We start from the raw sequence: 17,418 nt of genomic DNA, 5'->3' as shown, positions 1-17,418 counted from the left end.
GGATTTTAGAGAAAAAAAAAACCTGGTTATTTTGCATTTTAAATTCCTGGGAATTCAGGCTCTTAGTGGGGAGCAGCTGCACTTCCCTTTAGTAGGGAGGGGACTGCATTCCACACTGCCTGAGGAAGTTCGTTCTTTGTCCAAAGTCACTGTCTATTCTTAATTTTTATCAATGTGGTTAGTCACCCAACTCTATCTCTGGTCCTTCCACTAGTTAGCCGCCTTACTCATAAATTAACTAAATAAACTATTTTCTACATTGCGATGAGGACAACAAAATATTTACCCTTTCACCCAGCTTTTTCACTTTTCTGCTCTAACTTCTGAATAGGGATGCTTTGACGGGACTGTATAAGCAACTGACTGGGAGTGAAGGTCCCAGTGGGGCTTCAGACTAGAAGCGTTGGCTGGGACTAAAGTTACCACAGTTTGGGCCGGGGATTTAGCTCAGTGTTTTCGCCGCCTGTTATGCAAGCGCAAGGACCTGAGCTCGATCCCCAGTACCAAAAAAAAAAAAAAAAAAAAAAAAAGATCAGGGGCCGGAGATTTGGCTCAGTGGTTTCGCCGCCTGCTGCGCAAGCGCAAGGACCCGAGTTCGATCCCCGGTACCAAAAAAAAAAAAAAAAAAAAGTTACCACGGTTGTTCAGTCTCCATTCCGCAAACATTTAGAGCTAAACCAATCAGTGTCAGATATTATCCAGGAGCTTGGGGTCCCTGTAATGGACCAGGCTCATACCTTTGCCCCTTATCACAGAGTAGAGTTGCGAAGGAGTAGGGAAAAATTCTCTACAGTGAAAGGAGCAAAAGCCATCAAGCGTGGGAGACCGTGTAAGCGACAGTGCGCAGGCGCCATACCTCGCTGTGGCTGAGCGCTTCCTGTTTCATTTCCGCTGACTCCAGTGGGCCTGCGCAGGGCCGGCACCGCGCCTGCGCCGCGCAGCCTAGCCCGGAAGCTGAGTGAGGAGCGCGAACTACCCCGAAGATGAAGTAAGGTTTCAGTTTGCCGCTGAGGAAGGGGGAGTGGGTCGCAGGGGGTGGCCCACTCGGGTTTGGGTGGTAGAGTGCCTACCCGGCGAGGGGAGGTAGCCGCTTGGAGACCAGAGCGTCTCCTTCCCTAATTTCGCTTCCCCTTACCTTGGGCAGGCCTATCTTACTTGTCCACTCCCCTCCCACCCCCGCCCCACAGCCCTTTGACTAAGGTGAAGCTGATCAACGAGCTGAATGAGCGAGAGGTCCAGCTTGGGGTGGCCGAGAAGGTATCCTGGCATTCAGAGTACAAGGACAGCGCCTGGATCTTTCTGGGTAAGGTCCACATCTTCCTCCAGCAGTGCTCCTTGGAGTCTCTCCTAGCCTGCTTCTGATCATTTCAGAGTTCCTGCCCATCATTTCTCCCCATATTCATCACGCAGTTTTGCATCGTGTTTGCCTGTGAATCCGTGTTTCCCTTATGATTTTTCGCCTGTTTTAGTTTGCTCTCCTTGCCAACCAGTGCTCTTGGGAGTTACTACTTGCCATTCACCATGCTAAGGGTCTTTCCACTTGGTTCCCCAGAGACTGTTGTCATCTCTCCCACACCCAGTCACCCCTTATACAGCGAAGGAAACCAAATGCAGTGAAGTTAATGGACTTCTCTCAGATCACACAACCAGAACTGTGGGATTCTAGAACTCATGGGCTTGGCTATTATCCTATATTACTACTAACTGCCTTTTCCCATCCCTCTCGCCTCAGATTTATCTTTCTTCTCCAGTTAGCTCCTACTTTCCGTTTATGGCCACATTACCATCTCTGTACTCAGTTTCACAACCAGTAGTTACTGCACCAGATATTGTCCTAAGCACTTTACATATCGTTATATTTAATTCTTATAAGTCCGGTGAGACAAATATATTAATATCCCCATTTTACAGAGAAGGAAAGAAACATTTGGAGAAATTATTTCCTATGAAATAATTAACAGTTGTCTTTATAATCTTTAGTTTATGTGTAGGTGGAGTTAATAATGATGTATACTGTTATGTTTGTGCTTTGTTCATAGAAGCTGGATGTGAGGACTGAATAATCAGATTTGTTTGGTTAGTGGTGACCCCAGCCCGTCCACTCAGAGTTAATCACTTTTTTTCTGTATTACTGGCACCTTATATGTACCTCTGTCATTGCATCAGACTGATTTCTGTGAGAGCAAGGCTTGTGGCATACCTTTTGTACCCCCAGTGCCTGGTCCAGTGCACAGTACATAGTAGACACTCGGTTAATATTTGTTGAACTGTAATGTGATTTTCTCTTCTAGGAGGGCTTCCTTATGAACTGACTGAAGGGGACGTCATCTGTGTCTTCTCACAGTAAGTTTTCTTTCATTTCCTGCCTCTTGGGTCAGCAGAATAGTTTGCTTCCATAATGCATTTTGTGGCACCAAAATATAGCCATTTTAATTCTAGGCTGAGTAGCATCCCTGCATGGGGAAGGCTGGAGCTGTTGCCCTAGTCTGAGCCAGTCACAGGATAGGGTGGTAGAATGTTCCCAGGTAGAAGATCCCAGAAGTTGGATAATTTGGGAGGGTGTCTTTAGGATTCTGGTCTATTTCTATTATTTTTTTTCCCAGCACCTTGTTTTGCCTGAGTCTAAACTAGAACAGACTGGAACTCCCAGGAAGGTATCATTTGGCTTATCTCTTTGGGCTCCTGAAAATGACGGATAGCCCCTGATCACAGGGCTCTCTGGACCTTCACCTGAGTGGCATTGTAGGATTAGGGTAAAGCACAAAGGAATTGGGGGTGGAGGGCAGAAGGTTTAGGATATAGTTTTGCTTTCTTCTAGATAAGTGTGAAGTTGAACAGTGACAAGATCTAGTCTCTTTACTCAGAGGCTAAAAAACCACACCCTGATGAGGAACAAGTGTGAATAGGAGACATATTACGGTTTATATCTAAAATGTCCCCCAAAGCCTCAGGCTCCCAGGTGGGGCTTCTGGACCATGGATGTAATAACTGGATCAGTCTGCTGATTGGTTAGTGTAGTTCTAGGTGTGACTGAATGGATTTACTGAAGATAGAAGACCAACCCTGGTGTGAGTGGCACCAAACAGTAGGCTTGCAGCCTGAATGGAATAAAAGGGCAAAAGGAGGCTTGCTGCTTCCTGCCTACAGCCTGTACGCCATAAACTGTGTCCTCTGCCATGCTGCCCTGCCTTGGAGGCAGCTAACTATGGACTGAGTCCTCTACAAACTGTGAGCTAAAGAAAACCCTTCCTCCGTTAACTTGTGGGTGTTGGGTATTTTGTCCCGACAATGAGAAAAACTGAAACACGTGTATATTGTATATTCTGCTATGAGATAACTGCAGCAGCACCTAGTGAGAGAGAATTTTGGCAGCTCACATGCATAGTGGCACCAGGTAGGAGAGGCGCAGGGCAGCTGATACACAGGCTCAGCGCTAAACAGCATGGCTAGACAGTCCACAGGGCCAGAGGGCCTTGGCAGCTCACAGGAGCAGAGAGGAGTAAAGTCTTTTTAAAAAAAGTTTTTACTGCGCCTGTCTTGCAAGCGCAAGGTCCTGAGTTCAATCCCCACTACCAAAAAAAAAACAACCCAAAAATGTTTTTAAAACCAGCATTTATTTTTAAATTAACACGTAGTAATTGTACATGTATGTGTATGGGGTAAACTTTGATACTTTGATAATACTTTGGTATTTGTAGCCTTCAGTGGCAGGCAGAGGACTAAGAGGAGTAGAACATTATATATAGTCAGAAGGCATAGCAAAATGAACAGGGCCAGCACACAGGCAGCATACCCTGGCAGAGAGCTTGCCTTGGCAGGATAGTTGGGTCATCCTACAGGATAGAGGGCCCTGGTGAAGTGGTTGGGCAACTTATGGGGCAGCAGACCATGAGAAAGGAATTGGCAACATCTATGACAAGAAGGCCATGGCAAAGGGACTGGGCAGCCCACACAGGCTACTTTCTCCAATTTCTGGATGCTAGAAAGTTTACAGCAGGTGAAACCTGTAGTTTCATCCCTTTATGGTACCTCTGCTGGATCCAGCCTTCCATCTTGCAGCTGTTTTTGTTTCACTTGCATTGAGTGGTGATTAGCTTGTTTGTGTGTGTATGTTAATTCTGTATTCTGTCTACACACAGTGAAGATTACCTTTGCTGCTGGTAACAATGGCTTTCAAAAGTGCTTAAAATTATAAAGGCAATGTGTTTATACATGTCATTAAGAACATTTGAGCACAGCAAGAGAAACCACCAGCAGTGTGAAGAGACAGCCCACAATGTGGGAAAATATTTTCACCAGCGGTCCCTCAGACAAAGGTCTACTATCTAGAAACTATAAAGAACTTAAAAAGATCAGACCTCCCAAATTTAAAGACCCAATCCAAAAATGGGCATCTGAAATGAACAGACATTTCTCACACAAAGAAGTAGACATGGCAAATAAACATGAAAAAATGTTCAACATCACTGGTCGTTCGAGAGATGCAAATGAAAACAACGCTGAGATTCCACCTCACCCCAGAAAGAATGGCTGCTATCATGAAATCAACCAATAACAAATGCCGGCCGCCTGTGGGGAAAGAGGAACCCTGCTCCACTGCTGGTGGGAGTGTAGACTGGTGCAAGCACTGTGGAAATCAGTATGGAGATACCTCAAAGAACTAGGACTGGAAGTCCCATTTGACCCCTCTATTCCCCTGCTGGGTATCTTCCCCAAAGAATTAAAAGAATCATACCACAGTGATATATGTGCGCCCATGTTCACGGCAGCACAGTTTTTAATAGCTAAAACTTGGAAACAGCCCAAATGCCCATCAACTAGAAACTGGATAAAGAAAATGTGGTTTTTTAATAAAATGGAGTACTACTCAGCCATCAAAAATGAGAAATTAGAGACATTTATTGCTAAATGGATGCCCATTGAGACAATACTCTTAAGTGAAATAAACAAGACACACGTGTAAATACCGAATAGTTTCTCTGGTGTGAGAAACTGAAAGTGTAATTAAGGACTAAAATGTATAATAGATATGTGAAATAGGAAGAAAAGGGGCAAAGGGGAGGGGAAGTGGGAGGGGTAGGGGAAAGGAAAGAGGGTAATGGAATTAATATGAGAAAATTAAAAAATGGAAACCAAAGTCTTTGGAAATAGGGAGGGATGGAGGGGTTGAAGGGAGGGTAGGGAAAGGGGGAAAAAAAGAACCAAGAGGGTATGTAAAGGTGCATATCTCCAGTGATGAATGTCATTATGTTGTACAACTAAAATGTACCAATAAAAGGGTATACAAAAAAAAACACTTGAGGACTAGAGGGGAGAAAGAGAAAGAACAAAGGGTAATACAGAATGGAAAAGGAAAGGAAAAACTGTCAAATTTTGGCCTATTTTTATCTTTTTAAAAATTAATGTTGGGCATTATTTCTAATGGTTTGCTATTACAAGTTATATTTCCAAGTAGACTATCGCATATAAATTTTTGTATACATCCCGATGGTTTCCTTAGTGAAGGAGGGCTAAGGATGAGTAAGCATTTTTAAGATGTTTTAAATGTTAAATGTTCCCAAATAGTTCTCTGAAAAGGTTGTACCAGTTTCCACTCTCACGGGAATGCCCATTTTTCCTGAATTTTCATCAATGATTAAAACATATTTGCCAAATGACTTCATTTTACTTTGCCTTTATGTCATCATCAGTGAGATTGAACATTTTTCATAGCTCCTTATTATTTCTTCATAAATTGTCTACTCATATCCTTTGCCAGTTTTTTGTGTTTCTTTTTCTTTTCCTTTTTTTTTTTTGGTACCGGGGATCGAACTTGAGACCTTGTGCTTGCCGGGCAGGCAGCAGCACCACTGAGTTAAATCTTCGGCCCCATGTTTCTTTTTCTTGTTGATTTTATGAGTCCTTCAGGTGTGAAGGATATTAGCTCTTTGTTATAATACTTTCTCATGCATTTATATACCTGTGGGCTTATTTTTAAAAATTTTGATGTTATAATACATTACCATAATTATTTTTTTTTGATGCACAAATTATCCCAATTTGATCATTAGGAGTCCCTTCAATCCTGCTCTTGTACTCTTTTTCTTAATTTTTATTTTGAAATAATTTCAGGCTTAAAATAGAAAAGTTATGGAACAGTATAAAGAATATCCCTGTCCCCTTCACTCACATTCCCAAGGTGTTAGCATTTTACCATATTTACTTTGCTATTATCTCTCCATATATAGATGATGATTTTTTTTTCTGAACTATATGAGAATGAGTGGCAGGCCCAATGCCCATTTATTCCTAAATTCTTCAATGTCGATTTCCCCCAAAACAAGGACATTGTCTTATTTAACCTTAGTACAGTGAGCAAATTCAGGAAATAAGATGATATTGTACAACACTGACCCAATATTATTATCTAATCTGTAGACTTTTCAGCTTTATCAGGTGTCCTGGCAATTTCCTTTATAGCAAAAGAAAAAAATGACTTTCTGGTCCTTTATCTGTGATAAAAATTATAAATATTTTCTTTTAGTTTGTCTTTTATCTTTTGACTTTGCTTATTGGGATTTTTTTGCTGAGCAAAGTTGTAAAAAATTTTATTCATTTGTATATTTTATTTTAGTATACAGTAAAATTGACCTTTTGAGGGAAGTATACAGCCCTATGAGTTGTAATTCCTGTATAGATTTGTATACTTACCACAATTAGAATGAACAATAGTTCTATCACCCCCAAACTCCCTATGCTTGCTCTTTATAGTCCCCCCCCAGTATTTTATTTGTATGTGGTCTTATTCATTAGTTTTTCATTGCTTCTGGATTTTGAGTCATGATTAGAAGATATTTCTTCCCCTCTATCCATTTGTGTTGTACTTGTATGGCTTCAGTTTTGTACATTGAAATCTCTATTCTGTTGTTCATTGTGAGATTTGGATCCAGTTTTATACATTTTTGTTTTGTTTTTTGTTTTGATTTTTTGAGACCGTGTCTCTGTTATGTAGTTCAGGCTGTCCTTGAACTTACTATGTAGCTCAGGGTGGCCTTGAAGTTGCAGAGATCCTCCTTCAGCCTCCTCAGTGCTGGGATAGAAGTGTGTACCACCATACCTGGTTTTTACTTTTCCAAACAGCTATCCAGTTGTCCTAACTCCAAACCACCTTTATCATACACTAAATTTTTTCCTATTTACAGTACTTCAGTTATGCAGCATTCTGTTCTGTTAGTCTGTTATTTTATTTGTCAGTGCCACATTATTTACAGAAGCTTTTCAGTATATTTAATACTGTATATGGTAGAGTTATACTCATTGTTCTTTTTACATTTTCCCAGGTATTCCTACAAGTTCATTTTTTTTTCTACAAAAATTTAGAATCAGTTTACCCAGCTCCAGAGGAAAAAACAAACTTGTATTTTTATTGGGATTATATTAAATTTATGTATTAACTTGTGGGAAGATCTTGCTGTCTTTATGATATTGAGTTATCCTGTTCAAGAACAAGTGATGTCTTTATATTTGTTCAAATTTATGTTTGTGTCTCTCGGGACTTTTTAAAACATTTTCTTTATATAGATTTTGTACATTGCTTGTTAAGTGTATTTCTAAATATTTATCTTTTTTGTTGCTATTGTGAATGGGATTTCCTTTCTATTATATCTTCTGCTTATTTTTTGTATGCAAGAGGGTGATTGATTTTTAACTGTATCTTTTATGAAATTTTTAGTTTGCTTTTATTATTGTTTTTAAAACAAAATTCCTGGGTGTGGTGGCACACACACTCCCAGCACTCTGGGAGGCTGAGGCTGGAAGGATGGCAAGTGCAAGCCCAGCCTGGGTAACCTAGTGACTTAGTAAGACCCTGTCTCAAAATGAAAAAAAGGGCTGGGGATGTAGCTCATTGCAAAGCCCAGGGTTCAGTTCTCAATACCACACAAAAAAGTTTCAAGTTCTAGTTAGTAGGATGTTTTTTGTTTCAAATGTTATTTCCAGCTTTCTAACATTATGATTTGAGAACATAGTTTCTTCTACGTTTGGGGTTTGAGATTTGCTTTGAGACTTAATGTATAGTCAGTTTTAAAATGTTTTGTGAATTCTTGAAAAGAAATTATCATCTTTTTGTAGGATTCAAAATATCAACATATTTACTAATAGGACATTAATATTTGGTAATAAAATTATTTATAGAATTTTATATTAATTTCTGTGGTTTTATTTCTGTGGTTTTATTTCTGAGTGTTAAATTACCTCATAACTCTGTTTCTCTTTGTATTTCTAATAGTATTTTTAATTAAAAATTTTGTTTCTGAACTATAATGAAGTTCCATGAATTATGCCCTTGTTATGTATTAGGACCATTTTCAATGTAAAATAACCCTCTTAGTCCCACTTAATGTTTTAAATTTTGCCTTGAATGTACCCCTCCATCCCCCCAAATGGAATTGAATCCAGGGCCTTTGTACTGAGCTATATCCCCAGATCCCCAGTTCTTTTTTTTGGTACTGGGAGTTGAACTCGGGTCCTTGCGCTTGCTCAGCAGGCGGCAAAACCACTGAGCTAAATCCCCTGCCCACCCCAGTTCTTTCGTTAAAAAATTTAATTTTTAAATTTTAAGACAGGATCTTGCTAAATTGCCAAGGCTGGGCTCAAACTTGTGATCCTCCTGCCTCAGGCTTGAAGTTATTTTTGTTTTTAATATTGCTGCCCATGTTTAAACTGAATGCTCCTGCTTTATTCTTGTTTAACTTTTTATTTCAACCTTTCTATGTCATCTCGTTCTGGAGGAGTCTTCTGTATAGACTGTAGTATTTGAATTTTTATCATCCAATCTGAAAGGTTTTGCATTTTAAATCAATAGTGTCTTTATTTTTTATAAAATAGGTATGGGGAGGTTGTTAATATTAATCTTGTGCGAGACAAGAAGACCGGGAAATCCAAAGGATTCTGTTTCCTCTGCTATGAAGACCAGAGGAGCACAATTCTGGCTGTTGACAATTTTAATGGAATTAAGGTAAATGTGTTTTTTAAGCAGGATTTTGCTGGATTTTGCCTGTGTGTAGGGGTTAGGTTTAATTTTTTACCTGGGCCTCCCAGGTTCAGGGACAATATTGGTCAGCTGGGTGTGTTGTGAGGACTGCAGAAGTATGGAGATACATTGGCTGGGAAATGATTCCAGGAAATCTTTTGGCTCAAGGCCCTGCCTAAGTTTGTTCTTTTTCCCCATCTGTTAGTAAATCATCTTCCCAGAATCATTCCGTCCCTTTTCCCCTACCTGCCATGCAGGCCTCCATTTTTTACTTTTCCCTTCTCCTCCACCCTCATCTCTAGTGTACTAGGGAATGAAGAGACTAGCAAATATTGCTCTAGGCCAGGGGACCTAGGGATTCATGGTGGCTTTTTGACTTATGACATAGCTGTGCATGTCTATTGTATGACTCCAGTGACCTAGCACATTGGGCCCTGGAAATTCTCTAATTAAAATCTAATGACAAATTCTACAAAAGTAAGTCATCCTGAAATTTTAAGAGAGCCAACAGTCAGAGTCAAAGAAAAAAGATTTTTAAAAAGTTTCAAAATGAGAAATAGAATAAGGTGACAGAAGTTTCTTAAGCTTAAAGGTAAGAATAAAAAATCTGTTCTTGCACTGGGAAAATAAAAGCCAAAAATTTCAGCTTTCAGATGGCTTTGCTTCTGGAGTAAGTCTGTATCTACTTGCAAATAAAATGTGTTTAAGTGAGGGGTTAATTTTGTTGTTGTTTACCTGGAGAATTGTAGTTTACAGCACAAGAATCAGTATGAACTGAGTGTACCAGTATGGTGGGGTTAGAGTAAGGTGTGAGGGGTTTAGAAAAAAGAATGTAACCCTTTTTCAACCCCCCACCCCAACTATTGGTCTGACTTTGCCTCTTCCTAATTACTGTCTTGAGAAAGCAGCTGTAACTAAGGCAGATTTCAGAATTTCTGTCTAGATGCCAGACTTTTCCAGGGAACATTTCACTGTAAATTAATGTTACAGGTTGAAGGTAATTAATTGTTTGTGCTTCAAAATTCTCATAGCCTTTCCTGATGCTTGTGTTTTGGAGCAGTCCTTCCCAGATTTTTTCACTTCATGGCACACACAGAGTATGATGATATTTGCATGGTCCCACTTGGCTGCCTTGAGTGCTGAGTGTATTAATAGCTAGATATGTGTGTTCTGACACACCAGGTGAGCAGATCTGCTTTAATGGTTTCCACAGAAACAATTAGCATGAAGATAATGGATATGGTTCTCCATAGCTTAGGTTCAAATAGTTTGATGTGAGAGCTCTTTGCTGAAGGATTGCCCATCTTGCTTAGATCAAAGGGAGAACTATCCGCGTGGATCATGTGTCTAACTATCGGGCTCCTAAGGAGTCAGATGAAATGGATGATGTGACCAGACAGCTCCAGGAGAAGGGCTGTGGGGCTAACACCCCCCCTCCGAGTTCATCTGAAGGCTCTGAAGATGACAGACCTACAAAAAGTCACAGAAAAGGTAAAATGTTAAGACTCAAGAGGAGATTCCAGGCAGTCTTGGTTTCTACTCTTCCTAGTATTTATGGATAGTTGATAGTGAACTCCTGAGTGTGAAAGGGGAAGGTGTGGGGGTCCTTATTTTAAATGGGAAAGGGAGAATGTCAGAGAAGACGAGTAGTATGGGCAGAAATGTGTCCCCTCAAATTGATATGTTGAAGTTCTAACACTCAATACCTTAGAATATGACTGTATTTAGAGATAAGATCTTTAGAGAAGTAATTCAGGGTGGGGATTGCCTTGTGCAGCGACTTAACATACCAGAGGTGACAGACACTGAAGTTGGCCTCTCAGAGGCACTTTCCTGGCCATAAAGCCTGTGACCATGTCATGCTGCTGCCAGGGCTGTTTTCTTTATGTACATTTTCCATCTGCTAGCATGAGAACATTCTGGAACTGTATACCTTGGTTTGACGTGATATACTCAGAGAAGAAAGACACCTTTTAGAGAGTCTTTTTGTTGTTTCCTTTTATTATTGATCGTCCCCCTTTATGTCTCCAGATAAAAAAGAAAAAAAGAAAAAAAAGAAAGACAAAGAGAAGACTGACCAGGAGGTACAGGCAGAGCAGCCATCTTCTTCTTCACCTCCCAGAAGCAAGATGGTAAAGGAAAAGGATGACCCTGGTCCGAAGAAGCACAGCAGCAAGAAATTGGAGAGGGTTCAGAAGCCCGAGTCCAGAGAGGGGAGGAAGCACTACCCAGGTTCCCCTGAGGTCAGGTCCTCATGCCGTGGTGGAGGAGAGGACCCAGAGAAGGATCCAAAGGAGAAACTCAAGTATGAGCACAAGCCCTCAAGCAGGAAGGAAGTGAGAGAAGACAAGAACAAGGATCGAGACAGAGGGCGCAGCTCAGATACACATTCTAGCCGGCACAGTGGGCATTCTGAAGGGCGGAGTCATAGAAGTAGAAGTAGGAGCCGAGATAAATCCTATAGGCATAAAAAGGCCCGTCACTCCCAGGAGTGGGAGTCCTTTAATCCTAGTGACCACAGGCGTCACTGAAATCTTCTCTGTCTGCCCAGTTGATTTAAAAATAAACTGTGTTTTAAAAATGTAATGAAATTTGCGCCAGGGATTTAGCTCAGTGGCACCGGGCCTGCCTTGCAAGCACAAGGTCCTGAGTTTGATCCCCAGTACTGAAAAAAAAAAAAGTAATGAAATTCAATTCTGCTGTTAATATTTCTGTATATAAAATCTCTGGGAATGAGTTCTTTTAATCTCTTGCATAGATTCATTGAGAGGGCTGTAGTTTCAACAGCCAGGTATCCTGGATTTTTTAGCATGAGCCCTGGGAATATACCTGTAACTTTAGAGTATGTGTCCTAAATTTTGGTTCATAAATACGGCCCTTGAACCCATAGACCCCAATTTGAGATGAAATTGCAGGAAAGGGAAAAATCCAGGTAACTCTACAATTCTAGTCTTTGTGTTAAGTGTTTAGAACCGAACACTGTAGGACTTTTCTAGTTGTCAAAGAGTCACAAGATTCAGACCATTTCATGTGGATACAATAAGATCTTAAGAACGGCCAGTTCCCAGCCCTCTGGAAAACAGTTTTTAATTTTTTTTTTTTCATTTTTTGGTTGATGCTTTGTTTTTGTTTTTTGTTTATATATTTGCATTTTTTCTTTTGGTTTGTTTTTATTGATATGAAATTAAAAGTAACCAGGGCTGGGGATTTAGCTCAGTGGCACTGCTCCTGCTTCATAAGTGCAAGGTCCTGAGTTCAATTCCTGGCACCAAAAAAATAAAAATAAAAATAAAAGTAACCATTTTGAACAGTTCAGTGGCATTTGTTACATCAACAGTGTTGTAAAATCACCACTTCTATCTAGTTCCAAAACATTTCCATCATTCCTACCCTGTGCCCATTAAAGCAATAACTCCCCATTCTACCAATCTGTTTTCTGTTCCTATGGATTTACTTTAGGTATTTAAGTGAAATCCTATGATAGTAATCTCTTGTGCCTAGTTTCTTTCACTTAGTAGAATGTTTTCAGGGTTCAGCTACATTGTAGCATGTGTCAGTACTTTATTCCTTTTTGTGAGTGCATAACATCCCCACTGTACAGATAGACAGTGGTGCCTTGGTTTTACGAACTTAATTTGTTTTATGATTTGGGGAAAATGGCTGCATTTGTGTTTGTGTGGGGAAGGTGGTTGTGGTTGTGCTTGTCACTCCATGTGGAGTTTGTGAACAGAAGCAAAATTTTGCGGTACGCTTTTGTTTGCGAACCATATTGTGAACAGAAGCATCAGTGAACTGAGGTATTACTGTACTGCATTTTGTTGATAGATGGACATTTGGGTTGTTTACACCTTTTGGCTAGTCAGCTTCCTTTTTGTGTACCAGACATACCGGGCCTTCTGAGCTTAGTCCACTTTTCAAATAGCCACTCTTGCTGGGAAGGAAATACTTGTCAGCTCCATTGCCTCTCTATGGCTTGTTTAGCAGTTCTTCCTCGTTGTGACTCTCAGCTTTCTTATCAGTCAGACCTTGTGGTTTGTTATGGTGTTTGTGGCCTCCTGGTGTCTGGTGGTTAAGCACCTCTACCTGGTTTTTGTTACTCTGGGGCTCCCTTAGCCCCTGTGGATGTTGATGGACCTCTTCTGTGAGGGTCTCCCTTACTTTCCTCTCTGGGCTGAAGAGAGGCCCTCCTTAGGAGTGCTGGTGCTCCTTTCACAGTGTGTTCCTGCTGGCCTCTGTGCACGAATTGTTCTCTTTTGGTGCATCTATTCCAGCATGTCCACTTGCCTTGACCTTGTTTTTTCTTGTGGTACCAGGGATTGAACTCAGGACCTTGCACTTGTGAGGCAGGCGCGGTACCACTGAGCTAAATCCCTGGCCCTGCCTTGACTTTTTTATTTCTTCCTCTAATATTTTTTGGGGCAGCTCAGGCCTTGTGTTAGTCACCTGTTGCTGGGATAAAATAACCTGATGACCTGAAATTTAGAGGGGAGGTTTATTTTGGCCCATGGTTTCAGAGGTTTCAGTCCATGGTAAATTGGCATCAAGGCAGAAACAGCATGGTGGCAAAAACTGTTCACCTCATGGTGGCCAGAAGCAGAGAACAAGAGAGCCAGAGAAAGGAGGGGGCTGGGTACAGGTTATATCCTTCAAAAGCATGTCCCCAATGACCCACCTCCTCCAACCAGACTCCCCCTCCTAACAACACATTCAGTCATGATGAATCCACTGATGAATATAACACCTCCACGATCCAGTCACCTTCTAAAAGCCCCACCTCTGAACACATGAACCTTTGGGAGACATTTTAGATCCAAATCATAACAGGCCTCTACTTTGTTCAGCATTAACCTTTACTTTCACCAGGCCTCTGAGAGCCTACTTAGTAGAGCCTATTCATCCTTGTAGTCCTTGCCAGAGGGTTAAATCCTGTACCCTGAGAGAGTGATTCCGAGTCTGAAATCATGCTTTTTTTGGCTCTTTTGCTATAACATCCTTGAAATCCAAACCCAGTGCTTCCTTGGCTCCCATGCTATCTGATTCTAGCAGCTCTTTGGTATATGTGCTTTATTAGGCCTAGTACTTCCCTGGCCAGATTATGTTGGGATTTGGGCCTTCCTATCTTTTAATTATCAGGAGAGGCTGCAGATGGCTCCTTTGAGGGGATTATTGGTTGCCTTGTAGGAAACAGCTTCTGTGGATCTTCTGGTGCAGGGGAAGTGCCAGCTCCTACCAGGGAACAGTGGAGCAGCTTCAGGGCTGGAACTCTTAGGGCTGTCTGGCTAGGTGTTCCAACCCCATGTTTCTGGGTGCCAGGTCTTTCCAACCACAGGAAGTTTTGTAGTCCTGACGAGCAGAGCAGACCTGTTAGGAAATATTGAGCATTTAAATCTCCCTGGAGTTCCGCACCTCTCACAGCTTCTCTAAGACAAAGGGCATCTTTATAAGCCCCACAGAAGCCCCCTGGCTCTTTCACTCAGTCTTCAGGTGCTTATTAACTGTCAGTCATTTCTCAGTATGCTGCTTAACTGTCATTTTTCAGTACCCTGCTTTGGGGCATCAGTAGCACTTCACACTGTTAAGTTAGCCAGCTTTATCCACTCTGTAGGCCTCTTACAGATTTTGTGCATGTCTGAGTCAGTGCAGCTGCAAGGCCCTTCTCCCAGTTTATCTCCACAGAAGTCCTTAGCAGTTGGTCTGCCACCCTGTGCCTGGGGCTGTTTGTGCCCCACATCCCCCGTGTGAGGGTGTCCCGAACCCCTTCTCATCATGGTTTATATTCCTGGACCACCCACCACAGACACCATTTGTGCTAGCTGACTCCTTTAAGAAGCAAATGTGGACATGGGATTAGACATACAAGTGGCTGATTAGTGGAAAAAAAGCCAGATGCAAATCTAAACCCGGAGAAGGGTAAAGAGAAGGCAGAAAGGATGAGTAGGAAGAGAATTGTGCAATCCAGTTCTAAGACTGGTTCAGCAAAGCAAAAGTATCTGTTGGGAGAGGCAGCACATGCTGCGCCCCGAGCGCCCCCTCCTGTTCTTTGTGGGTGTCTTAAACTGCAAGGCTCATCTGTTTCCAAATACTCAGCTGTTGCTGCAACTGGGTAGGGCCAAGTGACCACAGTGTGACTACTGTTTAGCTGTTCACTCCCCAGGGTGAAGGCACTGGTTTGTTTGCCTATTGCCGGAGAAGTTATAAGCCCTTGACCTCAGGTTCCTCAGCTGCAATGCAACCTTCACACGTGTAACATTCATCTGAACCTGTTACATTGCTCTGTGGGACTTGGGGGGAGGGAAGCTAAAGAAACTATGTGGATGCCCATATTTGCTGTGCTAAATAAAATAAACTGACTTATAACCCATGAAGTCTGTCAACTTTCTATATTTGTGAAGTGAATGGCATGGTTACTCTGCCATCCTTTCTGAGGTTTGGAATCTTCCCTGGCCCAAAGTTGCCTGTTAAGGGAGTCCCATGTTTTGCAGAAATGGCCTGCCTTAGTGACTGCCACATTGAGATATGCCCATGGGAAGTCTGGGCTTGGTGAAGAGGCAGTGATGGATGATGGGTTTCAGCCTTGTTAGATTTTAGCTGCAGCTCAGCAGGATTGGATTGCAGAGTTCAACCGCTGTGGCCAGCAATTATGCTCTCTATAGTCAGAGATCTTAGAGACCCAGGTAGAATCTGCACTAAGACCAGCCCGAGACAACCCACTGGCCTTTGGCTTTTGTTAATCTTTGGGAACAGTGAATGTTTCCTTGTTTGTTTCATAGATTGACTTCACACAGGGCAGTTTGAGTTCATTGGCAGACAATTTCCAGTGACCTCAAAGCTAAACAGCCACATTGAATGAAATACAAAGAATGCTTTTTAGTTCTTAGCATACCTGTTTTATTGATATGGCTTAATTAATGCCTGAGTCTCTCTGTCTCTGTTCTGCTTCCTCTAACCTACTGGGGCACTACCTAGTAAGTACCTGTCTTGGCAGTTTATGGACTTGTTGACTTTAAAATTGGAAATCGTCCTTATCTGGCACAGACCATCCCTTCTGTAAACATTTTGAAGCTCTTTGAAAAGAATAACCTGATTATCATCTAAATGACATTTTAGTGAAGTGTAAAGTGCTCTGCATTGTGCTGTTTGACCAAAGAGTAAATCTCATTGCTTCCTGGTGTCTTATTTTACCTGAAAATGTAAACTTAGAAGACATAATTTTGGGTGTGATTATTTGCATTGTGAAGGATTTAACCTATACTTCTTCCTTTACTAAATAAGTGACTCCTGATTTCTGCAAGTGCTACTGGGAACTGCGTTGTAAAATAGAATGATAAAAACAGGCTGCATTTCTAAATTAAGCATGACCAGCAGTATGTCATCCGAGATCTACTGATCCCTAGATGAATCATTAAATATACTGAAATTATATACCAGGTTTTGTAAAGGGGCAAAACCTTATGACACATGTTAATTATTTTACTATAAGGCAATTGTCACACAGATGTAGAGCTGTTGTGTATTCACTCTCAAGCCAATATGCTCTCTATAATGAATATCAGTAAAAATTTGAGTACTTTTTGCCAGCTTAGAATTTAGAAAGGTATTTTTGGGATGATTGAAGATGTTCTACCCTCTTTAAAGAAGCTATTTTAAAGAAGTGTTATGTGAATGCTTTCTTTTCTCTTGTGCCTCATGAGCAGCTGAGGCATTTAATATTCATTCCATTTCAGATTTGGATTATAATTTGCTTAAGTGATGTTGGTGATGATTATGATGATCAAGAGGAAAGCAGTTATTAACAAGCAACCAGCAACAACAAAAACCCTTCATATTTAAATCCCTAAGTTCTTTGGATTTGTATTCGCATACTATACTGCCTGATTGATAAATTATAAAGTTTACTCTGTAATTATGAGTGCACATTTGACTTTTTGTACTGTTTTCACTTATATGTGCATTTCTTTTTTGGTACTGGAGATTGAACTTGGGACCTTGCACTTGTGAGGCAGGCAGGAACACTGAGCTAAATCCCCAGCCCATTATATGTGCATTTCTATGTATTCATATCATTACTATGCCATGGGTATATAACATTCTTTCCTAATGTACAGCATCAGTCTCCCACTTGAATTGTTTTAATTTTTCATGATAATAAAAGTTATTTCTACGGAGATTTTTATACAGCCCTTTAAAATTTTTTTTCTTTTCTTTAAGGTTTTTGTGGACTGTATTCCCTAAAATGGAGTGGCCAGCTCCAAAAGCACAGATAAAATGACAGTTGTCTTATTGTCATATGACTTTTCAGAAATATCAAATTTGTAGAACCATTGGGACTGTAGAACTCAAGTGTAATTCTTTCCAACATTCTGGGCAGCCTTGAATTTTATAATTTTATTCCTTTTTTTCTCTGAAAG

At 41.0% G+C, this 17,418-nt stretch overlaps 1 protein-coding gene across 1 annotated transcript; it reads left to right on the top strand.

Moving 5' to 3' along the window:
• Positions 1-879: 879 nt before the first annotated feature.
• Positions 880-17,153, top strand: Rbmx2 (RNA binding motif protein X-linked 2). The gene is made up of 6 exons (XM_004860063.4): positions 880-988; positions 1,188-1,303; positions 2,292-2,343; positions 8,866-8,995; positions 10,324-10,501; positions 11,042-17,153. Exons 1-6 carry the CDS (start codon positions 984-986, stop codon positions 11,539-11,541), a joined length of 981 nt encoding a protein of 326 aa, XP_004860120.1. The 5' UTR covers positions 880-983; the 3' UTR covers positions 11,542-17,153.
• The last annotated feature ends 265 nt before the right edge of the window (positions 17,154-17,418 follow it).

Source organism: Heterocephalus glaber, unplaced genomic scaffold (genome assembly GCF_053883595.1).
Source record: "Heterocephalus glaber isolate CG9 unplaced genomic scaffold, H.glaber_assembly_v1.0 deba00001729, whole genome shotgun sequence".
In the NCBI taxonomy this organism is placed as follows: Eukaryota; Metazoa; Chordata; class Mammalia; order Rodentia; family Bathyergidae; genus Heterocephalus; species Heterocephalus glaber.
This window is presented reverse-complemented; position numbering and strand designations above follow the sequence as displayed.

Bases quoted from the DNA above. Each gene is read 5' to 3' on its own strand.
- Rbmx2 (XM_004860063.4), top strand. The intron at 2,344-8,865 runs GTAAGTTTTCTT...TTTATAAAATAG, and splicing joins GTCATCTGTGTCTTCTCACA to GTATGGGGAGGTTGTTAATA. The intron at 8,996-10,323 runs GTAAATGTGTTT...CATCTTGCTTAG, and splicing joins ACAATTTTAATGGAATTAAG to ATCAAAGGGAGAACTATCCG.